General features: G+C 44.0%; 2 protein-coding genes across 8 annotated transcripts in view; one reads left to right on the forward strand and one right to left on the reverse strand.

Annotated features, from left to right (window-relative positions):
* FERMT2 (FERM domain containing kindlin 2) overlaps positions 1-14,195 on the forward strand; it is a 53,307-nt gene extending 39,112 nt beyond the window's left edge. For 3 of the 5 annotated variants that reach the window (XM_069949370.1, XM_069949373.1, XM_069949371.1), the window contains 7 exons: positions 3,329-3,453; positions 6,462-6,568; positions 6,919-7,140; positions 8,051-8,071; positions 10,989-11,113; positions 11,208-11,349; positions 12,026-14,195. In XM_069949370.1, coding sequence (XP_069805471.1) covers positions 3,329-3,453; positions 6,462-6,568; positions 6,919-7,140; positions 8,051-8,071; positions 10,989-11,113; positions 11,208-11,349; positions 12,026-12,199 — 916 coding nt within the window. In that variant the 3' untranslated portion in view covers positions 12,200-14,195. The remainder of the gene's footprint in view (positions 1-3,328; positions 3,454-6,461; positions 6,569-6,918; positions 7,141-8,050; positions 8,072-10,988; positions 11,114-11,207; positions 11,350-12,025) is intronic. The other 2 variants (XM_069949372.1, XM_069949374.1) reach the window with 1 other exon arrangement.
* Positions 1-24,999, reverse strand: part of STYX (serine/threonine/tyrosine interacting protein) — a 71,556-nt gene that overhangs the window by 9,073 nt on the left and 37,484 nt on the right. The window contains exons 11-12 of one of the 3 annotated variants that reach the window (XR_011359463.1): positions 24,993-24,999; positions 16,274-16,391 (exon numbers count right to left, since the gene is read on the reverse strand). The exon at positions 24,993-24,999 is cut by the window's right edge and continues 87 nt beyond it. Coding sequence is in view for 2 of the 3 variants with exons in the window: in XM_069949375.1 (XP_069805476.1) it covers positions 16,357-16,391; positions 24,993-24,999 (42 nt within the window). In the remaining variant the exon portion in view is untranslated. Of the gene's footprint in view, positions 1-16,174; positions 16,392-21,950; positions 21,980-24,992 lie in introns of those variants that run through there. The other 2 variants (XM_069949375.1, XM_069949376.1) reach the window with 2 other exon arrangements.

Raw genomic sequence — 24,999 nt, forward strand, 5'->3', positions numbered from 1 at the left:
AGTTTTGCCTTTTTATTATGAGGTTTATGGTCTTGATGAGTTTTCCATTGGCTCAGTCCATGGGAAGGAAGTATAAATTGGGAAATAAAAGCGACACCTGCGCTGGCCGCTTCCCTGTTATAGAGTGGGATTGGTCGTCTGCCCGAGTCTTGTTTGCGCTCGGAGGAAAACCTGTTCCTCAGGCAGTTGGCACGTCAATAATGGCACCATACCGGTCCGTGAGAAGTCTCCCGAGTGATATTGTTAAAGGTCAGGACACTAGAGCCCCTGGGGGCGCAGGGCGGCACAATGGCAGAGCAGTCAGAATACGGGGCGGCGGTAACGCAATCTGCTCGTCCCTCACTACTCCTGAAATGTCAGGATCTGTCGGCTCTATTTATAGGCCGATGTTCATTAACGCCCGATCTCTCGCTTTGCTTATTCAATTGACGTTTGGAAGGATTCCAGAGCGGCCTGGGCAGGAGCCGAACAAAGGCCTCAATGCCGATCACATGGCCGCCGGGGCAGGGCGGGGGGGATGATCTCCTTTTAATTTATTGCAGAAATACAAACAAACTGAGGAGTACATGGAATCCACATTGTTTTCCAAAAATTATCCGGTTCTGCCAAAAAAAAAAAGTCCATTGAAGATCCGGTGTCTGGGTGATGGGTGGAATGGAATGATATTCTGGGACTGTGGATACTTTGTTTGTTTAAGGGATTTTTATAGATCGGTCAGTCACTTTCACATCTCAGATCGCCCGATGGTCCTCGCACCACATCTTAGATGGCCCGATGATCTTCACATCCCATCTCCGATCAACCCATGATCCTCACATCACATCTCTGATAGCCCGATGGTCCTCACATCACATCTCAGATGGCCCGATGGTCCTCACATCTCAGATGGCCCAATGGTCCTCACATCACAGATGGCCCAATGGTCCTCACATCACATCTCTGATAGCCCGATGGTCCTCACATCACATCTCAGATAGCCCGATGGTCCTCACATCTCAGATGGCCCGATGGTCCTCACATCACATCTCTGATGGCCCGATGGTCCTCACATCCCATCTCCGATCAACCCATGATCCTCACATCACATCTCTGATAGCCCAATGGTCCTCACATCACATCTCAGATGGCCCGATGGTCCTCACATCTCAGATGGCCCGATGGTCCTCACATCACATCTCAGATGGCCCGATGGTCCTCACATCACATCTCTGATGGCCCGATGGTCCTCACATCACATCTCAGATGGCCCGATGGTCCTCACATCACATCTCTGATGGCCCGATGGTCATCACATCTCTGATGGCCCGATGGTCCTCACATCACATCTCTGATGGCCCGATGGTCCTCACATCACATCTCTGATGGCCCGATGGTCCTCACATCACATCTCTGATGGCCCGATGGTCCTCACATCACATCTCTGATGGCCCGATGGTCCTCACATCACATCTCTGATGGCCCGATGGTCCTCACATCACATCTCTGATGGCCCGATGGTCCTCACATCACATCTCTGATGGCCCGATGGTCCTCACATCACATCTCTGATGGCCCGATGGTCCTCACATCACATCTCTGATGGCCCGATGGTCCTCACATCACATCTCTGATGGCCCGATGGTCCTCACATCACATCTCTGATGGCCCGATGGTCCTCACATCACATCTCTGATGGCCCGATGGTCCTCACATCACATCTCTGATGGCCCGATGGTCCTCACATCACATCTCTGATGGCCCGATGGTCCTCACATCACATCTCTGATGGCCCGATGGTCCTCACATCACATCTCTGATGGCCCGATGGTCCTCACATCACATCTCTGATGGCCCGATGGTCCTCACATCACATCTCAGATCGACCGAACGTCCTTTCACACCAGGTTACCCAATCGTTCCCACACAACTGGAGGTTACCCGATCATTCTCTTAGCTCTGCAGACCACCCGATCGTTCTTGCACTACCGCGGGTTTCCAAATTGTTCTCTCACACCACCTCTGCTGTGGCTCGGGGTTGCTAGATGGTAACAGCAGTGGGCTAGGTGATGTTTTGGATGGGCACTTTGTCACGGTGACCAGAAGTGGTCATAGCCACCCCCGGACACACTGGCACTGGGCTTTGTAAGGGTAATACAGTGTGAGGATGCGAGTGCGGCGGAGAGAGTTATGAGTCCAGCACTTAACCAGAATAGTGGTTACTTTAAAACTCTTTAGTGCAATACAGTAAGAGAAAAATATAGTGCAACACATAATCACAAAAATAAGTAACAAGGTCCTTTCTCTTGGTAACAGTACACACAGGCTTTAGGCTCAGGTGCCTGAGATAGTAGGTGAAGAGTAACTTAGTTGAGTAGATTAGGGGGCTGTCTTGGAGACCTTGCCTAACCAGTGCACTACTCTGCCGGGAGGTTTTCTAGTGACTTTGTGTAGAAGACTCTCATATTCACGGTTGAGGATAAGCAGATAAGAAGACTACTACCTTTTGCCAAGCTAGCCCAGCGAGTGTCAGTTTCGGCAGTACGAGTCCCAGGCTTGAACTACAATGCGTAGCCAATCTCTCAAGATTACTCAAGTAGGCCGAGCAAGATTCAGTGGAGTACTTCAGCTTATGGTGTTTGCTCCACTGCAGACTAATCCTGGTTGTGGATAGTCCTGACTAGTTTTGATCCCTGACGTAGGCAAGGTGTACCCAGGTGAGTTACCCCACCTTTTGGATTAAGCACTGCATAGTGGTTCTCTCACAAACTTCAACAAGAACGTCTGTCTTTCCAATAAACAGAAGACCATACCAGGGTCCTGGCCTAAGGTGGGCCTGGCGGTAGACGGCAACAGCAACTCTCTCTGTATCTCCTTCACTGCAGACAACTAGTAAAAGACTCTACCACCAGGAACTAACTCTCCCCACCAATAGGAGGATAGTCCCGGTCCCCCCTATGTGGGAAAGTGCTTGAAGTACCACGGCAGGCAATCCGATCGTTCTCGCGCACCAACGCAAGTTGCCGGGTCTTTCTCACACCAATGCAGGTCACCAGATCATTCTCACACCACCTCAGATCGCCCAATCTAGACATATAATTTTTTTTTCCCCCTTGAGGGTTAGAGCACGAAAATAATAGAAATAACCCTGCATGTGTGTCTGATAAATATCATCCGACTATATCACCTGATGTCTTGCTGATTTGGACCCTGAGATGAATCATGGTCATCGGCTGCTGGAAGGTTCTTCGCTGCTGCTGATCATCTGATCCCTGCACGCTCATGACAAGCAGGAGGGGAAGACATCACATTAACAGTAACATCTTCTGGTTTCTTTTTTTTGACTCAATAGACCTAAGAAACTGACTCTTAAAGGCTACAAGCAGTACTGGTGCACATTCAAAGACACATCCATATCCTGCTACAAGAGTAAAGAGGAAGCAAATGGAACCCCCGCCCATCAGATGAATCTCAGGGGTAAGAAAGCTGCTGCACTACAGTATTATAGTAGTTATATTCTTATATATATATGGGGCAGGATTATAGTAGTTATATTCTTGTATACAGGAGCAGTATTATAGTAGTTATATTCCTGTATACAGGAGCAGTATTATAGTAGTTATATTCCTGTATATAGGAGCAGTATTATAGTAGTTGTATTCCTGTATATAGGAGCAGTATTATAGTAGTTATATTCCTGTATATAGGAGCAGTATTATAGTAGTATATTCCTGTATATAGGAGCAGTATTATAGTAGTTATATTCCTGTATATAGGAGCAGTATTATAGTAGTTATATTCTTGTATATAGGAGCAGTATTATAGTAGTTGTATTCCTGTATATAGGAGCAGTATTATAGTAGTTATATTCCTGTATATAGGAGCAGTATTATAGTAGTATATTCCTGTATATAGGAGCAGTATTATAGTAGTTATATCCCTGTATATAGGGAGGAGTATTATAGTAGTTATATCCCTGTATATAGGAGCAGTATTATAGTAGTTATATTCCTGTATATAGGAGCAGTATTATAGTAGTTACATTCCTGTATATAGGGGCAGTATTATAGTAGTTATATTCCTGTATATAGGAGCAGTATTATAGTAGTTATATCCCTGTATATAGGAGCGGTATTATAGTAGTTATGCGGTTCAGGGAAGAAACAGAGTGCTGCACATCACACCTATGGCTGATACTAGTGCCGCTAGGCTAAATAAAAAACACATCAGAATTTAGTGTATGAATTGATCAAGCCATATTGCCCCATGTACCGCGTGCAGGTATCTGATACACATGGGTCCCTACACTAAGTCCACACCGTGCCAGTCAGTGGCCACCAACCCCGCAGGCGTGCACAGCCAGGGAACGGGGGCCATGGGACGGCCCTGCGACCCCCATGCCACAGGACCAGACCCAAAAACACCACACCAGAACCCGGCCAGCACCGCCGGCGGAGAAGGTCGCCCCCAAGCAGCACAAGTCTGGATAAGGTATTACACTCACCATAGCTGCAGTAAACAGAATGGGGAAAAAACAGGAGGGATTAAAACCATGTGCACTCAGGTGTAGCCTTCCCCGCCGGTGGTGCTGGCTGGGTTTTGGTGGGGCTTTTTGGGTCTGGTCCTGTGACATTGGGGTTGCAGGGCCGTTCCATGGCCTCCCTTCCCTGCACGTGCACGCTTTGCGGGGTTGGCGGTCGCTGACCGACACGGTGTGGAGTTAGCGTAGGGACCCGTGTGGACCAGAGGACCTGCGCGGTGGTACACGGGGCAATATGGCTTGATCAATTCATGTACAGACACTCTGGTGTTGATTTTTAATATAGGCCTAGCGGCATTAGTATCAGCCATAGATGGGATGTGCAGCCGTTCCATTCTCTCCAGTTCGTATTATAGTAGTTATATCCCTGTATATAGGGAGCAGTATTATAGTAGTTATATTCCTGTATATAGGGGGCAGTATTATAGTAGTTATATTCCTGTATATAGGGAGCAGTATTATAGTAGTTATATTCTTATATATAGGGGCAGTATTATAGTAGTTATATTCCTGTACATAGGAGCAGTGTTATAGTAGTTATATTCTTGTATATAGGGGCAGTATTATAGAAGTTATATTCCTGTATATAGGAACAGTATTATAGTAGTTATATCCCTGTATATAGGAGCAGTATTATAGTAGTTATATTCCTGTATATAGGAGCAGTATTATAGTAGTTATATCCCTGTATATAGGAGCAGTATTATAGTAGTTATATTCCTGTATATAGGAGCAGTATTATAGTAGTTATATTCCTGTATATAGGGGGCAGTATTATAGTAGTTATATTCCTGTATATAGGGAGCAGTATTATAGTAGTTATATTCTTATATATAGGGGCAGTATTATAGTAGTTATATTCCTGTACATAGGAGCAGTATTATAGTAGGTATATCCCTGTATATAGGGGCAGTATTATAGTAGTTATATTCCTGTACATAGGAGCAGTGTTATAGTAGTTATATTCTTGTACATAGGAGCAGTGTTATAGTAGTTATATTCTTGTATATAGGGGCAGTAGTATAGAAGTTATATTCCTGTATATAGGAACAGTATTATAGTAGTTATATTCCTGTATATAGGAGCAGTATTATAGTAGTGTTTTACTATCGTCCATTAGAGCATTGTGTTACTCACTGAGTTGGTAAATCTTCAGCAGTGATGTGTATTGTATGTTGAGTTGTACAGTCACCAGTTCCACCGTTTAGCTCTGCAGTAAACACACTGGCTGCCAAGTGATGTCAGGTCGCAGTCATGACACATGGCGCCAGGAATACCTTTTTGGGTACATTGACCTGCTCTGAAGCTGGTGACTGAGCTTTCTGGAATGCCGACTCTCCGTGTTGTAATCGGAGCACGGCGCTATCATTCGCATATGTGGACTGATATTTGCAGGAGAGAGATTTATACACAGTAGGAAATGTCACCCAAGATCCAAAAGTGAAGATCCACAGTAATGATACACAATGTGAATTAACATGAAGAACTTGATCTGTATCACAGGTGGAGCAGAGCTCCTAATGTGTTGCTGACAGCGTCTCTATGGCATAGGGATCTGACATTTTACCCCCCTTTTAAGGGTGCTTCCTTATATGCCTATAATATCCTCACACCCAACCCCAGACTTGTCTCATTGATTTGGCTGTCTGACAATGCCTTTGACTTAGGATCCCATTGGGGTGAAGAGGATGAAAATTGTGATGGATTGCGGCCCTGCCCACCCACCCCCCAGCCCCACACTAGGTCCTGGACTAGGCCCTTTCCCCTCTCCCTTCAATGTTGCTGTGAGCCCACCACAGTATGGAGATGAGGGGCCACTGAGCCAAGATTCAGGTGCAAACAATTACGGCATACGCCAAGCTTTAGACCCGAGACATATTTTACTCTGAAAGTTCCATGTAAGAACCGGGGTCTATAAACCGTCCCAACTCTTCCTGTTTTCCAGGTTGTGAAGTGACTCCAGATGTGAACATATCTGGCCAGAAGTTTATCATTAAGCTCCTCATACCGGTGGCTGAAGGAATGAATGAGATCTGGCTCCGGTGTGAAAATGTAAGATACTGCCATTTATACTGCCACATCTGTATCTGGGATGGTGTAATAACTCCAGGGCCGTCTTTATGATGGATGACGCCCTGTGTGATACCGTCCTATTGCACTAAATCCATGTCAGTATATAGTGCCTAATAACACAGCCATGTAATACTTCTGATATATACACAAATAGTATACTGTACAGTGCACTAGAAATCTTAATACCGCCATACAGTGCTGAATGTCAAATTGTGCAATAGTAATCTAACCTGATCCGTCATCTCAGTTCAGCAGTAAGTGGTACAACCGCCAGGTAACATAAACATGAATGCTGTAGACATAAGCAATAACTGTCCCTTCCTTCACAGGAGAAGCAGTATGCTCACTGGATGGCAGCATGTAGGTTGGCATCAAAGGGCAAGACCATGGCGGACAGCTCTTACAACCTAGAGGTCCAGAACATCTTGTCCTTCCTGAAAATGCAGCACTTGAACCCCGACCCCCAGTTCATTCCGGACCAGGTCAACTCCGACATTAACCCAGAATGTGTGGTTTCACCCCGGTATCTGAAGAAGTACAAGAACAAGCAGGTAACGGAGACTCCTCCACGTCTTGACGTGATTTGGTCACCACTGTCTTGCCTTGCATCGAGCACTGGGCTTTGAGCCTTCATGCATCGCTTATAGAATCTTGCAGCACAAGGGGTTAATCACGCGTTGACTCCATCCGGGAAGTGGCTTTTACATCTGGTCCCGGAGAGGTCAAAGGGGACTGTTCTGTCCCACAGAATCTCCTGACGGGAGGCTGCAGTATAAAGCCGGATGTGCTGTGCCAGGGGAATGCCAGGAATGCAGAGACATGTCAGCCGGCCGCTCCGCACTCACCGATTAAGGACACCAGTTATTGTGCTTGAAGTTTTACTAAAATTTAATTTAACCAGCAATTAGCGTTGTAAACAGAGCGGTATGTTTTCTTTCTGGTTTGCTGTTTACTAGAGGATGTTGGTTGTTACCTCTTTACTCACTAATAGTGTTGAGCGGAGTTCTTGAACTGTTCGGGTTTGGCAACGTTCTCTGAATCCCAAAACACGTCATTTGACTCCCGGAGACTCCTGGAGACGTTAGATGACTCCTAGAGTGGCCGCTGGAAGTGAAATGCAGAGCGTTCCGGTTCAGCCAACGTTACCGAACCCGAACAATTTGGCAACGTCGCTCAACAATAATCACTAATACTTTCTTGTCTGAATATTAACACGGTGAAGGTTCTTTCCTATTGAACGTAATGGTTGTGCCCGCATCCTCCACCAATGCTCACTTCCTTTCATAACACTTGTTTACTTTGCTTTTTTTGCTTCCACTCTTATTTTTGTTTTGCAGATCTTCCTTTTATTTTTTGCTTATTTGGCTCATATCTGTATTTACTCTTTTGTTTTATCTCCGTCTCCTTCCCTATCCCTCCATTCCTTCCTTATTTTCCATTTCTCGGCATTGCCGCCCGCAGCCAGGCTATGTAAGAGACTTGGTAAGTCCCAGGCATAAGGAGTCTTTTCTTTATTTATCATGCTGTGTGTTATTTTTGTTGTGTTTTTTTTTTTTTTTTTTTTTTTTTTTTTTTTTACTTTTTAAGATACATTATGCCAACTTAAGGTTGCACAAGTTCTATATTATCTAAGAGGGTCGGTCACATAACATGCAAGGCTTTTAAGGGAAACTGAAATTTCCTTTGGTTTTCTTATATTTCAGCAGTCTTGCAGATTTATATACTGTAAGTTGTTTTTTTACATGCCAGACTTTTTGACGGTGTTCCCCAACCTTCGGCTCTTCATCCATAGGCTGTTGGGGTATGCTGGGAGTTGTAGTGCTGTAACAGCTGGAGAGGTTAAAGCGAATGTACCACTATGGGTATTATACCTTAATGGATAAATGCCGACGCAGGGATGCCAGTGGCCGCCTGATTCCCATGCTCTGCACCGGTCTTTTTGGAAGCATCGGCCCCTTAGCACTGGGGGGGGGGCAAGCCTCCCGCCCCCGGTGTGACGATCTCCCCTCCCCTTTGTGACATGGCTTCATTAGAATCAATGGAGCCGCGTCGCAAAGGATAGGGGGTTTCGGGGACCAGTGCTCCTGAAAAGACCGGCGCTGGAAGCGTGTTTAAATAAAGGACCATGGCGCCAGTTCATTAAGGTATGATACCCAAAGCGATGTATCTGACTGACATGTTTCTCGCTGGTTCTTCATTGGTGGGCCCCAGATACCCCAGTCAGACACTGTGACTCCATGTAAACCCACTGACTCCTTTACAGCACGGACTGCTTACAGGAATGATCTACAACTCCTGCCTCATCCATCATGGGGGTTGTAGTACTTTTTATAGTATTTGCCACTTTTCGACCACAAGAGATATCGCAGATCTGATTGCGGCAATGATTAGTGAGACAATTGGAATCCTATTTCATATGCCACACGACCACCTGGCCGTTCGAAAACCCCTTGATCCAATATGGCGGTCATGTTCATGACACAGCCTAAAAGATAGGCCCCCAATTCCATTACTTGCTGGGTATCAGATCTGTCTTTTTCCCTTTTTTGGTTTCTGAAATAACAGGGGGGATTACTAGGACCCTGTACACGTATGTAGCGGTATGATGCCATTTCATTCTATGGTGGTATGGGCTGAGTACTGGACTGGTTGTAGGACTTCCGGCCTGCCCCTGGATGGTAGGATTGGTTACGTGTGGCCGCCCCATGCTGGAATGCTTGTCATCCGCTAGTAAAATGAAGAATGTAATGATCCATCTATGTGATAGGAATGTCAGATCAGTCATGTAGGAATCAACGGACCGCAGTCAGGGAGAAGGCGGAGGCCGCTGAGCCATAGCGGGAATCCAAGTCATGCAGCCTCTGGAATGCTGGGAGTTGTGGTCACTAAGGCTCATACTTTCTACACCACAGATGGGGAATTTTTTTTTTTTTTTTTTTCCCCCGCCGTGGACAATGTGGATAGTTATAGAATCCTATATGGGCCAAACAAAATGATGGCATAACACACTGTGCAAGTGCAGTTAGTGCTTGGTTCATCTATGTTCACTTAGTTCTGTGGGTTAGAATGGTCACTGCGATACCACATGGATTACAACCCCCACCATGCGATCAATTCCAGTGCAGTATGGAGGGGGTTTCAGGCCATTGACGCTTTTCATTATCAACAATAAACTACATTCCCGCTTGGTCCGCAACGTACGTTGTGCTCAATTCCCCTGTGCGCTGTATTCGCTGGTATCCGAGTGCCTGTCCGCCATTCTGAGCTCCACCCACCACGTCTGTGGAGCTGGAGGTTCCCCACCCCAGTTCTGCAGTATCCTTCACTGCTGTACGTTGTGAAGGTGGCCGCGTGTCTGATTCCACTCCCCACTATGGTGCGACCGTCAGACCTGCTCAGACCCAGCTAGAGAATACAGCACCGTGTAGACAATGAGCACTCTGCAGGTGCAAACAGATGTGGAATAGCCTAAAAATCGCAGCAATGATAAGTGCATGGTCACTTCTCCAACGTGTTTCAGGCAGGTTAAGCCCCCTTAGTCATGATCCTTCTTTGCCGTAAAAATGGCTGCCCTTCCAAAATGAGTGGGTTCAGCCAATGTTTATCTAATTCGTATGGAGAGTATTGTCTGTAATAGGGCAATGTATAGGTTCCCAGTCATATATACATGTATCCAGAGCAGGAACATAGCCCACTTCAGTCTCCGTAGCTTCCTATATAAAACACAGTGCTTAGATACGGTTGTGATTGTCAATGCTCTGCGACTATACACACTGTAAGCAGTGAGATTTGGGCAACGGCTTATGTTGCATTGTCTAAGACCAGTGATCTCTGACCTGTAGCTCTCCAGGTGCTGCAAAACTACAATTCCCAGCATGCACGGACAACTGTGGTCTCATAGAGCATTGTCTAAGACCAGTGATCTCTGACCTCTAGCTCTGCAGGTATTGTAATACTACCACTACCAATATGCGGGTGCTAGTTTTGCAACAGCCAGAGAACCTCTGCCACTGGTGTTCATCTGTCATGACATGCTGAGAGTTGTAGTGCTGTAACTACCTTTTGTAAAAGTAGATGCAAAGTTGCCGAGTGTAGTTTTGCATAACTACAACTCCCAGCATAGCATGATGGACTATGGTTATTCTGCATCGGCTGGAGAGTCCGTTTTTGGGACATTGCCATATTGCGCTATAGTCAGGGTTATAAAGGGGTGGTTATGCTGGGAGTGCTCATCTATAGACCGGACAGGCCTGTGTACAAGTGTACATGCACATTCACTGACCGCAAACAAACATGGCGACACTTCACCCTACAGTCTATCAGAAATCTATACAGTGACCCATGTAAGTGGATGATGGGAGTTGTCTGTGGTATAATGGGCCTTTTACTTCTCCTTCAGATTACAGCCCGTATCCTGGAGGCGCACCAGAACGTGGCTCAGATGAGTCTAATAGAAGCCAAGATGCGGTTTATTCAGGCATGGCAGTCCTTACCGGAGTTTGGCATCACCCATTTTCTTGCCAGGTAGGGGTAAGGGATGACTGGTTGTGTTGTCTTGCATTGTGGGAGATGTAGCCCCCACACTTTAGATGCTGATGTATGTTCGTGTCTTGTACAGGTTCCAGGGTGGGAAGAAGGAGGAGCTGATCGGCATCGCCTACAACCGGCTGATCAGGATGGACGCCAACACTGGAGATGCCATAAAAACGTGGCGGTTTAGTAACATGAAGCAGTGGAACGTCAACTGGGAAATCAAGATGGTGAGAAGACCGTATTGTATATGGGGCTTAAAGGGGGAGTTCATTCAATAAAAACTGCTATCAAATCAACTGATGCCAGAGATTTGTAATTTACTTCTATTAAAAAAATCTCAAGTCTTCCACTACTTATCAGCTGCTGTATGTCCTGCAGGAAGTGGTGTACTGTGGAAAGTTTTTCTATGAGGATTTGTAATTGTTCTAGACAGTTCCTGACATGGACAGAGGTGGCAGCAGAGAGCGCTGTGTCAGACTGGAAAGAATATACCACTTCCTGCAGGACATCCAGCAGCTGATAAGTACAGGAAAACTTGAGATTCTTTTAAAAGAAGTAAATTACAAATCTCTGGCACCAAAAATTTGGTGAACAACTCCTTTAATGTGAGGTAAAGGGTCCATAATATTGATGACATCCTCACTATGGGGTGTCTATATCTGACTGAATGGGATAGAATGCTGGCCGCCCACTAAAGCTACAGCGCCATACATTTGGTTGTGGTTGTGTGTGGTACTGCAGCCCTAAGTCCTGTTCACCTGAATGTAAGGCGCTGTGGTGAAACCTACTTCTAGACTGGAATGGGTAGTGTCTGTGTCAGGGTCTTCTGACTACCCCAGAGGCCTGAGTAGGGGGTTGCTTGTGGACAGTCAGTAATGGTCGCCTCCTGTTCCTCCCCCGTAGGTAACGGTGGAGTTTGCAGACGAGATGCGGCTCTCCTTCATATGCACAGAAGTGGATTGTAAAGTAGTTCATGAATTTATCGGGGGATACATCTTCCTGTCCACGCGGGCCAAGGACCAGAACGAAAGTCTCGACGAAGAGATGTTCTTCAAACTCACAAGCGGCTGGGTGTGAGACCACCGCACCGCGCTCCTCCAGAAGATCAGAGCTTTTTTTTGAAAATTTGTTTCCCTATTTTTATTTGTATTTTTTTTTTTTTTTTTTACTCTACGTATGCTGCTTAGGAGAGAAAAAAAACCATAAGCTTGAAATGTATCCACCCTCCGACAGTTCTGTATTTAACAAGCTGCGGGCACTAACCAAAGCACTTCCGTACTACCACATGTAGCAATGAAAAAAAAAAAAAAAACATTGTGGAAATCGAGAATTTTCTTGTATTTCCATATAGGACAGAAGAAAAGGCGAGAATCTAAAGCCATTTACTAGACGACTATCAAGGGCTCAGACTGTGAGGCGATAATCAGCTCCACGCATGTGTTTTATATGTGGGTTCCCCAAAAAGTTCAACTCTTTCGAATAAACTTTTATTTTTTTTTTTTTTTTTTTTTTTTCTAATTTTTCAACATATTAGGTCAATTCTGATAATTTTTTTTTTTCTTCTTCTAAGAACACTGTGGCCTTGTATAGAAAATACTAATATAATAGGGGGGTCCCCAAGAGCCAGCAGCCAATCTCTGGCCCTAGCTTAGGGGGGCCCACAAACGTTCAGGTTCATCCAACAAAGCAGTTGGAGTAGCACGGGCTGAATGGACGCTGCCGCCACGTCTCTCCTTGTCCTGTGTTGGTACATAGCGACCAGTTACGTTTTTTTCTTTAGCTCTATACACCATATAGTATTAAACGACAGATGTAGTGTTCACCAGCGTCCGCGCTCAGATATGCAACGTTTCATCATGACTATATGAAGTAAAAGGTCGAATGAAGTATATGTTATTTTTGTTTCTTTTTTTTGTGTAACTTATGTAAAAACACAAATTTTATAAAATTGTACAGTGTTTATTTTTTTGTTATCACTTTTTGTGTTTTTTTGTTTTTTCTGCTTTAGTTCTAGTAATCTGCATCTAAGAATGTATTCCTTATTGGGGTTATATATATTTTTCTTTAGTATTAAATATATTTCACTGCAAACTAATGTTCTGGTTTATCACTGAAGTAAAATTAGGGGGGGGTCAAGGGTCAAAGGTTTTGTGTAATATATATATATATAATCAGAAACAGGAATTTTTTTCCAATTTCTTTTTTTTTTGGTTACAGATGAGACTATATAAGCCATGGTTTCTCTTCCTGTGACTTTCCAGCTGTTGGAGAACTACAACTCCCATCATGCCCTGAATTGTAGTTTTGCAGCAGCAGGTTGAGAAACGCAAGTGATTGCTTCGGTGCTAAAGTTTTTGTATTCTTTGATGATTTAACACTAATCCTATGGAGCCGTATTGTTCAAACATAGGCCGGGCGGCCCTTAGCAACCATTCTTGATTTTTTTTTTTTTTTTTTGTTACCGGTTGCTGTGGTCTTTGTCTGTTTTAACACGGCTCATAGGGCTGCACAACACACAAGTCTATGGAGCGCTCTGTAGTTTTACTCTATGTCCCATGACTCATATAATGTTGCTAAAAACTTTATTAATATTGTCAGTACTAAACTTTTCAGGTGTTTTTTCCCATTGTTAAAGGGGTTGTCTAGTTTACAAAAACATGTCTGCTTCCTTCCAAAAACAGCGCCACTCCTGTTCTCGGGTTACCTGCGATACTGTGTCATTCACTGTAATGGTGCTAAAGTGCAGTACCAGACACATCCTGTGGACAGGAGTGGCGCTGTTCCTTAAGAAAGCAGACCTGTTTTCTAAACCAGACATTCTCCTTTTCATGGAAAAGTTTTGGCAATTGCAGATTTTACCCATAGATGTTCCTCATGACGCTCCAGACATCTGACCTCTGGGCATCTCCTTTTTTTTTTTCTTTTCTTCCCAAGAGTGTTATTTTGCTGTTGTTCAATGCAAAGCGCTGCATGAGACACCTCAGCCATCTACGTAGTAAAGTATTGTGTTCAGACATGCTATATCATGACTATGTATAAATGCATTTTATTTTAAATAAAAGATAACATTTTATCCTAATGTCCAGTGTTTTGTTTTTTCGTACCCTCATGATGAGATACAGGGCCTGCCTCAGGGTAGATGGCACCGTGTGCAAGTTTACTTTTAGCCCCAGTAAGTTAGTCAAACCCCCCTCCCGAAAAAAAAAGCCCCCCCATAGGTAGTTAACCCCCCAATTCAGTAGAAGCCCTTAGCAAGTAGTTAACCACCCCCACCTGTAGTTCTGTAAATTTTATTGCTCCTCTTCAGGGCTGGATTAAAGGGAGGGCACCTGGGGCCTCCACCACTGGGGGGCCTGAACCCTGAAGCAGGGTTCCGGGTTAAGGCTGGTGAATCTACAGCAACCTCCAGCGGAGCCCAATCGGTGAGGGGTACGAATGGGGGTTACTGGTCCGGTGGGGGGGATTGGTGATGCTCCGGCGCCCCACATCCAGGTCCCTGAAGGAGCGGTCTTCTCCTGCAGGCGGCGCGCTATGAAATGGCAACATTGCGTGGCCCGCAGGAGAAGATGTGCGCCGCTCTGCCACACAGGAGATCCGAGCTTCTTCACCTGCTTCTCCTGAATGTGGCTGAAATCATTCACCCGGGGCCTCTGCCAACCTTAATCCAGCCCTGCACCTCTTTACTACAGCTCCCAGCGAGCGCTGCCTGTGGCTGTCCGGTATGAGTAGACTGGCACTTTAGGAACTCTGGTTTTAAGGGTTTTGCTTTACTTTGTTGGGGAAATAATTTGCATCACCAATCTGTCCCGGAATAGTGTATGGGCCTATAGTGGAATAATATATATATATTTTTTGTTATGCAAAATCCCCCGCCAGAATAACATCTCGCTGTTCCCTTTGCGCGGGTTGGTGGACACGGCCGATAATTACACGGCTTGGACAAAAATAAACACAGCAAGAATGTAGAAGTGAGTCATGAAACGACATGTGCTTCCAGCTTACCCAGACTTTCCATCTTAGAGGCAGATTATTGACGACTTTCTTTACTGGCAAATGCTGGAACCTTTTCTACATTTTTATATTTATTTTTATGTAAATGTTAAATTTTAGACATTTTCCAGATTCTATCGCCACCCCCCTTCCTATTGCCGATGCAGCCCTCCTCCTTACCCAGTGTTGGGGTCCTGGATTTTTAACGATTGTGGACTAACAATAAAGGTTCGCAAACCAGCTTGTTAATTTGAAAACGCTCACCATATTACACAGAAAGATAGTTACAATCGTTATTGCGATCGTTACTATGATCGTTTATTCCATCTGATCCCAGCAAAACAATGAACAATATGCAATTACACTGAATGATTAGTGAAAAATGTGGAAATTGAGCAAACGAAAGTGGGATTACAGCGAACGATTAACGATAATTTTAGGTTCCGATCTAAATCAATGATCGTCATACGAAGGATTTTTCGATCATTGCCTGTAATTACACAGAATGATTATCGTTAAAATTCGAACGATATAACGATTTTTCGCACGATAATCGTCCTGTGTAATAGGGCCCTTAGTCCTATAGGGTCACTTGAATACATATAACGTAAGACCCTATTCCAAGGAACGATTACGGCCAATAATCGTGCCGTGGAATAGAAGGCAACAATCGTGTGGTTTGTCCTTTAAACATGTTGAAAGACAAACGACTCATACAGCAACGATCTGCTTCCGCCGGTCCGTGAAATAGGAGCCGTGGCAGCAGACCGCTGCTGCATGCTATGGGCTGTCCAGACGATCTAGCGATCACCCGGGCATCTCCCCGCGACCCCTCCCGCACTCACCCGCTTGCTGCTGCCATATGGAATAGCGGCGCCAGCGAGCGGGGAACAAGGAGCAAATGAGCGTTGATAGCGCTTGTTTGCTCCTCAGAGTCGGGCCGTGGAATAGGGCCTTTACTAATGTGCTATTATCTCTAATAGTACTGGCTTCAGCTTCTATTTGCTTGCCACATCCCCGACAGGAAGTTGTGTAGTTTTCATCTTCAATGTTGTGTTGTCTCCTTGATTCCTCACTCTCCACAGAGACAACACATCAGAACTGGGTCAAACAGGTAAATGATGCTATATGCTTTCTCAGCCTTTTTTTTTTTTTTTTTACCTGATATTGGAATAGCCCTTTAGGGTGTCTGCAGGGCTAGAGGTGGCCCATCCCGAAACCTCGGTATTCGTAGTCGTGAACAATTAGGTTGTGTTGTTTGTTCTGAGGTTCATATTTACTAGAATAGAAAAACAAATAATATAAAATAAGGTCCTATTTCATGATGGATGACATTCTCATTTAGAAATAAGTATGCCAACATATACCGTGGCGTACCTGCATAGAAGTCAGTGAACTAAATATATACTAATGATTGTGCTCTGTCCATTGCTGAGCTTTTGCGGTTATCGCACTTGTCGGATGTGAATGGGGCCGTAGATCTGTCACATAGGGTGATGGCGGATGCTGCGCTATAATACATAGACGGGTGGGAGACCTGGAAGCTAAGAGGTTAATCCTGCATTCTATGTAATTGTAAGGCCGCAGCCTCGGCTGTCACATTGTGCAGAGTAATCTGCGGCTTCCTGCGTACACTGCATTAGGCTAAATGATGACTGTCAGCGTGATGGATGCACTCTGGAAAATGGATACGCGGGAGGAACATCCTGAGCGCCATCACCTCCAGACGGCTCCTCAATTACACTGAGGATGAAACACAAACGACAGAGATGTCTCTTACTGGTGGACATGCGTCATAGGCTCGGGCTTAAAGGGATTGCAGGGATTTACTTAAAGGAGAAGTTCGGCCAAAAGTATTTTTTAATGTTATTACTTATGGAAAGTTAGACAAGTTCCTTGTCACCAATTATGTACATTCATTGGGAAATGCACATAAAGGCTATTTCCCTCAATTTAGTAGATCAGGGAGTCTTCAAATCCTCTCAAAAACTGTGACGCCACGAATCAGTTGTAATTCCTATGGAGTGTCCAGCAGGGGGAGCACTATATAGGAATTACAACTGATTTGTGATGTCACGGTTTGTGAAAACATATTAATTAATAAGTAATAACATATTAAAAAATACGTTTTGGTCGGAGTTGTCCTTTAAAGAGGACCTGTAGTCAAACCCCCCAAAATTAGATGTTACTACAATAAACACGCTTAGGGTGCCCTGATCACATAGCTTCTTACACTTTCCTAAACCGACCTTCCATTCCTGAGATAGAGAAAATATAAACTAACAGTCCAGTTAATAGTCAGGTGGGCGTGAACTTCATTCGTATAAGAAGGGGAATGAGGTGATGGGTGTGATTATATAGTCAAGGGGGATGTAACAGGCTGACGGTGTAATCCCCTTCATATCTCGGGAACAGCGTTTTGTATCTACGTAAACTGTACGTAAACTAAACTGTAAAGAGGTGTGTGGTCAGGACCCCATCATCTATGTCATGTCTGTATGTCTCCATGTGGACATTATAAGGGTGGGCCTCACACTAAGGGCCCCCCCTTTATGAGTCAGAACAGAGCTATCCACAACTTTAATACAAACCCAAGACCTACCGGACCGCGGGGGCGTATCCACACACAGCACTGCCTCCTGATTGGAGGGAGAGACTGTTTCCGAGATCACATGACCGGCCTCCCCCTTCAGGCTGTCAGTAGATTGGTGCAGCAGCAAGTCATGTGATCTCTGTCTCCAATCAGGAAGCAGTGCTGTATGCGTCTGTCCATGACATATGTACCTATAGAAGCAGGGGCGTAACTAGAAATGACTGGGCCCCATAGCAAACTTTTGATTGGGGCCCCCCTCCTCTGACCGACCACTATGTCATCAACACACCCAGCTCTACACAGAATCTGTACACCATACAAATTACAGTGCAGTAACATCAGGTGACTCACAGGGGACGTCTTCTCTGATCGGAGTTCCCCTTTTCATCATCTTCTCCATCTGCCCTGGGCCGTTATGAGAACTTCTCCGAGCCACGAATCCACAGAATCTGCCAGAGAAACATATTAGGCTCCTCACTCTGTCACCATCCTCATTTCTCTACTAACTGCACTGGCCCCTTTAAGCCCTGATTTAGTGGGTAACCCTGACTCTTTGTAGTGTATGTGTGTGTGTGTGTATATATATATCCCTAATATGCCCCGCTCTGTGTAGACACCTTATAGATGGTCCCTTGTTCAGTCCTCCATATAGATGGTCTTTTCTGCATCTCCTATAGTAGGGAGCCTCCCTCTCTGTGTCCCTTTATAGTAGATGACAACCTCTGTGCATCCCCTATACCAGGGGTAGGGAACCTTGGCTCTCCAGCTGTTGCAAAACTACAACTCCCATCATGTGTGGACAGTCAAAGCTAAACCTGTAGTTTTGCAATAGCTGGAAAACCAAGGTTCACTATCCCTGCCTGATAGTATATGGCTACCTCTGTGTGTGCATCATCCTATAGGTATCCCCCAGTGTTGTCCATCCCCCATATAGATATCCCAGTGTTGTGCACCCCCTATAGGTAGCCCAGAGTTTTGTGAATCCTCTATAGGCAGCCCCCAGTGTTGTCCATCCCCCTATAGGCAACCCCCAGTCTTGTGCATCTTCCTATAGGCAGCCCCCAGTCTTGTGCACCCCCCTACAGGCAGCCCCCCGTCTTGTGCATCCTCCTACAGGCAGCCGCCAGTCTTGTGCACCCCCCTACAGGCAGCCCCCAGTCTTGTGCACCCCCCTACAGGCAGCCCCCCGTCTTGTGCACCCCCCTACAGGCAGCCCCCAGTCTTGTGCATCCCCCTACAGGCAGCCCCCAGTCTTGTGCATCCTCCTACAGGCAGCCCCCAGTCTTCTGCATCCCCAGACCCGTATAGCCCCGTGTTGTTCCTCCCCCATATAGCCCCCAGTGTTGTTGTTCCTCCCCCATAAAACCCCTAGTGTTGTTGTTGTTCCTCCCCCATATAGCCCCCAGTGTTGTTGTCCTTCCCCCATATAGTCCTCACTGTTGTCCTTCCCCCATATAGCCCCCACTGTTATTGTCCTTCCCCCATATAGCCCCCACTGTTGTTGTCCTCCCCCATATAGCCCCTAGTATTGTTGTCCTTCCCCCATATAGCCCCCACTGTTGTTGTCCTTCCCCCATATAGCCCCCACTGTTGTTCTCCTTCCCCCATATAGCCCCCACTGTTATTGTCCTTCCCCCATATAGCCCCCACTGTTGTTCTCCTTCCCCCATATAGTCCCCACTGTTATTGTCCTTCCCCCATATAGCCCCCACTGTTATTGTCCTTCCCCCATATAGCCCCCACTGTTGTTCTCCTTCCCCCATATAGCCCCCACTGTTATTGTCCTTCCCCCATATAGCCCCCACTGTTGTTGTCCTCCCCCATATAGCCCCCACTGTTGTTGTCCTTCCCCCATATAGCCCCCACTGTTGTTCTCCTTCCCCCATATAGCCCCCACTGTTGTTGTCCTGCCCCATATAGTCCCCACTGTTATTGTCCTTCCCCCATATAGCCCCCACTGTTGTTCTCCTTCCCCCATATAGCCCCCACTGTTATTGTCCTCCCCCATATAGCCCCCAGTGTTGTTCTCCTTCCCCCATATAGCCCCCACTGTTCCCCTCTGATAAAAAAGAAAAAACATGCTCTCTGTACCCGGAAGTCCCAGCCGCGGCGGCGCACACTGAGCTTAGTGATGACGCTGCGTGGGACTCGACCAGGGAGCTGCTCATCCGGCGGGGGCCGACACTCTTGTGATCGCAAGCACAACACTGGCTTCTCACGCTGTCAATTAGAACACTTAACACCCGGGAGGCCCGCTCGGCCACCGGGTGCTGCAGGCGGTCAGCTTCGGGGACCAAGGCCTCGGGCCCCCGGATGCCAGGGGCCCCGTAGCAGCCGCTACGGCTGCTACGGCGGTAGTTCCGCCAGTGTATAGAAGTAAGTATATACCTAACAGTGCCGAGGAGGAATGTTTCAGTAGGAACTGGGACATAGGGGCACCATTCAGATATAGCGGGACTGTCCCACTGGATATAGGACATATGATACTGTGTAGGGTACACAGTACAGTACATGGTGCCAGAGTGATAGTGACAAATGCCGTCATAACAGCGACACACTTGTCTTCAGGTTGTGTATGGTATTACAACTCAGTCCCATTCACTTAAATAGAACTGAGCTGCAATACCGCACACAAACTGAGGACAAGTGTGGCGCTGTTAATAGGAGAAATCAGATATGTTGTTCTAATCCTGGATAATCCTTACTGTGACCATGGTATTCTCCTACAAAACATCAGTGATGTGTTACTCATCCAGTATCCATTCCTGGTTAGCTAGCACACTCTGGCATTACAGCCTGATCCCGGGATCTCGGAGGTGACAACTTGTCTGGTTTTCAGTGTTTACTGAGACCGATGACTTCAGAGAACACTGAGAATACGCTGCACCCGCGTCTGATACAGAATGTAATGTACATGACACGAGGCTGACATGAATCACGCACAGCGCCAGGGATCTGTCCGCTCCTGATTTAGAAACATGGTGAAACATCAGCACGGATTGTGAAATGTGCATCCAGTGTGCACAGGGACTAGCGGTGTGTGTATATGCTGATCACTACATATATATTCCATAGTCACTGGGCCACAGACACCGTATACTGCTATCCAAGCATGGTGGGGTGTGATGGCTCCGATAGGGGGCCTATTCTAGTCCAACAACATGTATCTTATCGTTATCAAAATTAAACTTCCCCCAACTCGGAGGGTTCTGGGGGGGCATCGGTTTATTAAATATAAATGTATCAAATTAAAGGGGTTCATCTGTGAATCAATACAGATAAAATACTGTTACTACTACAGCGCCACCTATCAGCCACTTATTGAATAATAATTGGTACTCAGCGCATTTTTTTCTTTTTCAAATCAACTGGTGTCAGAAAGTTATACAGATTTGTAATTTACTTCTATTTAAAAATCTCCAGTCTTCCAGTACTTATCAGCTGCTGTATGTCCTGCAGGAAGTGGTTCCAGTCTGTGCTGTCCACACTGTGCTCTCTGCTGCCACCTCTGTCCATGTCAGGAACTGTCCAGAGCAGGAGAGGTTTTCTATGGGGATTTGCTGCTGCCCTGGACAGAGGTGGCAGAGAGAGAAGTGTGTCAGACTGGAGAGAATACACCACTTCCTGCATGACATACAGCAGCTGATAAGTACTGGAGGACTGGAGATTTTTAAATAGAAAAATTAAAAAGCTGTATAACATTTTAACACCAGTTGATTTGAAAGAAAAACAATGTGTCGGAGTAACCCTTTAAATTTAAAAATATTGTTCAAGAAGTGGCTGATAGGTGGCGCTGTAGCAGTATTTTATCTGTATTAATTCACAGATGGACAGGTGATCAGCCATTATTTTCCTCTCTCACCCCGTGTGACTGCTGGTTATGGGGTTTCTTGACAGATCGGATCACCGTCATGATGTAGTGATTAAACATGGGGTAAAGTACAAGAGGGACATATTGAAGATTTGCAATATGATTTGCACAGCTACAGCGCCACCTATTGGCCACTTTTTTTTTTTTATTGTCCAATTTTTGTTGCATTTGTAGAAATGTGATATTACTGACCCTGTATGTGGCCGTCTTCTCCTGCCCTCCACACTGAGTAAAACGCTTCAAGAGGAGTGACAACGATCCTGGGAACACTTCATGCAATTTATACACCGGACATTGGTGATGGGAAAAAAAGAAGGATGCTGAGGGTGGTAGTAGGATCTGAAATAGACTGGATTGGTTCCTTAAAGGGCTGGTCCATTCTTACATCACTATACATCCCTATCTGATAAAACATGACACAATTTGTATATATTCTGCTTTCACTTCCTCATTTAGTTTCAGCAGAATCTACAAATCCTGAGAGAAGTTCTAGAGTTAAAAATGGCTGCAATAAGGAAGAGCGACCTGGTAAAGCGGCAGTGCTATACTTATGCTTCTCTTTTGTATCCGCTCCTGCCTTGCTGGGGGTAGTAGTTCCCATCCCTGGCATCTCAAGTGCCCCAATAGCTCCGGCTGATGCCGCCATAATAATATATGTAGCGCTGGGGTGGGCCCTGACGTTTCTCATCTAATCATGTGGTTGGAGCCTATTGGGCCCCTCAGGTTCTGCTGCCATGCCTCTAGTACTATTCCAGGTGAGAGAGTACTAGTGGGGGGGTTGTCACTCTAATGCTTTGGGGCCTTAAATATTAAATGTAACCCCCCCCCCCCCCCCATAGTAGTGATCCCCAACATGTGGCTCTCCATGGCAAGACTACAACCCTCAATGCACGATGGGAGTTGCAGGTCTGCAATAGCTGGAGAGTCACAGATACTTTCCTCTAGAGCTGGATAGACTGATAGACTTTTTAAGAAAATGAAGCTGATTTTCTTACGGTGGAGACCCCCTCCTCTAGTATCCTGGGCTTTCACTGCATGAATTTATCAAAGTCTAAAAATCCCCCCTGAATCGTGACTGTTTTCCCATTCTGCGGACCCCGAGCTGCCGTCAGCTCCTGTAGGGGGGCACAACCTGCTTACTTGATGTTTCTAGAGAATACAACAGTCGCTGACAGATCTATAGGTTTTGCTGAGGAACACTTCCTGTTTTTGTCACGTTCACATGGGCCAGGAGTCCATGTTTGGTCTATGAGCCTTGGGCCTATGGACATGTTATGGTGGAGAACTGTTATGTTATGGATGAGTGTGCATACACATGTAAAAAAAGGGGGCGTGCACCAAAGACAAGTAAGGCCCCTTTAAGATGCTGCTTAACGCCACCCAATCCTAAACCTTCTGGGACAGGAGGCCCAAGTATAGGTCCTCACACCTGCTAAATTATACTCCAAGCAGGGGACACACTGCAGCCAAGAAGTTACTTCTATAGTATGTACTGTATAACACATGTATGCATTATAGTATATATTATAGTATATACAGTATAGATTAAAATATGTAAAGTATGTATTATAGTGTGCATCGTATTGTATATATTATAGTATTTATTGTATGTATTATAGTATGTAAAGTAAATATTATAGTATGTATTATAGTGTGCATCGTATATATTATAGTATGTATTACAGTATGTACAGTATATATTATAGTGTGTAAAATAAATATTATAGTATGTATTATAGTATGTATATTATGTATTACAGTATGTACAGTATATATTATAGTGTGTAAAATAAATATTATAGTATGTATATTATGTATTATAGTGTGTACAGTATATATTATAGTGTGTAAAATAAGTATTATAGTATGTATCGTATATATTATAGTATGTATTATAGTGTGTACAGTATATGTTATAGTATGTACAGTATATATTATAGTGTGTATTATAGTATGTATATTATGTATTATAGTGTGTACAGTATATATTATAGTATGTTATAGTATGTATATTATGTATTATAGTGTGTACGGTATATATTATAGTATGTTATAGTATGTACAGTATATATTATAGTATGTATATTATGTATTATAGTATGTACAGTATATATTATAGTATGTTATAGTATGTACAGTATATATTATAGTATGTATATTATGTATTATAGTATGTACAGTATATGTTATAGTATGTTATAGTATGTATATTATGTATTATAGTATTTACAGTATATGTTATAGTATGTTATAGTATGTACAGTATATGTTATAGTATGTTATAGTATGTATATTATGTACTATAGTGTGTACAGTATATATTATAGTATGTTATAGTATGTATATTATGTATTATAGTGTGTACGGTATATATTATAGTATGTATATTATGTATTATAGTGTGTACGGTATATATTATAGTATGTTATAGTATGTACAGTATATATTATAGTATGTATATTATGTATTATAGTATGTACAGTATATATTATAGTATGTATATTATGTATTATAGTATGTACAGTATATGTTATAGTATGTTATAGTATGTATATTATGTATTATAGTATTTACAGTATATGTTATAGTATGTTATAGTATGTACAGTATATGTTATAGTATGTTATAGTATGTATATTATGTATTATAGTGTGTACAGTATATATTATAGTATGTTATAGTATGTATATTATGTATTATAGTGTGTACGGTATATATTATAGTATGTTATAGTATGTATATTATGTATTATAGTGTACGGTATATATTATAGTATGTATATTATGTATTATAGTATGTACAGTATATATTATAGTATGTATATTATGTATTATAGTATGTACAGTATATATTATAGTATGTATATTATGTATTATAGTGTGTACGGTATATATTATAGTATGTTATAGTATGTACAGTATATATTATAGTATGTATATTATGTATTATAGTATGTACAGTATATATTATAGTATGTATATTATGTATTATAGTGTGTACGGTATATATTATAGTATGTACAGTATATATTATAGTATGTATATTATGTATTATAGTGTGTACGGTATATATTATAGTATGTATATTATGTATTATAGTATGTACAGTATATATTATAGTATGTATATTATGTATTATAGTATGTATTGTAGCTGTATAATTACTGAGAGTTTTGCAGTAGTAGTTTTGGAGCAGCTGGAGAGTCACACAATTGGGATCACTGATGTAGCCACAGATTATAAAAGCATGCTGGGAGTTGTAGTTTTCAGCAGCCAGAGATCTGCTGATTTGCAGACTGTAAGGGCATGCTGGGAATTGTGGTTCCGCTACCACTGGGGGCCTCAGGCTGGGGAAAGCTGTTCTTGAGTTACTAAGAGCTGGGGAGGGTAAAATGCCCCTGTGTTATCATTCCTTACCCCATTC

Source organism: Dendropsophus ebraccatus, chromosome 13 (assembly GCF_027789765.1).
Source record: "Dendropsophus ebraccatus isolate aDenEbr1 chromosome 13, aDenEbr1.pat, whole genome shotgun sequence".
In the NCBI taxonomy this organism is placed as follows: domain Eukaryota; kingdom Metazoa; phylum Chordata; class Amphibia; order Anura; family Hylidae; genus Dendropsophus; species Dendropsophus ebraccatus.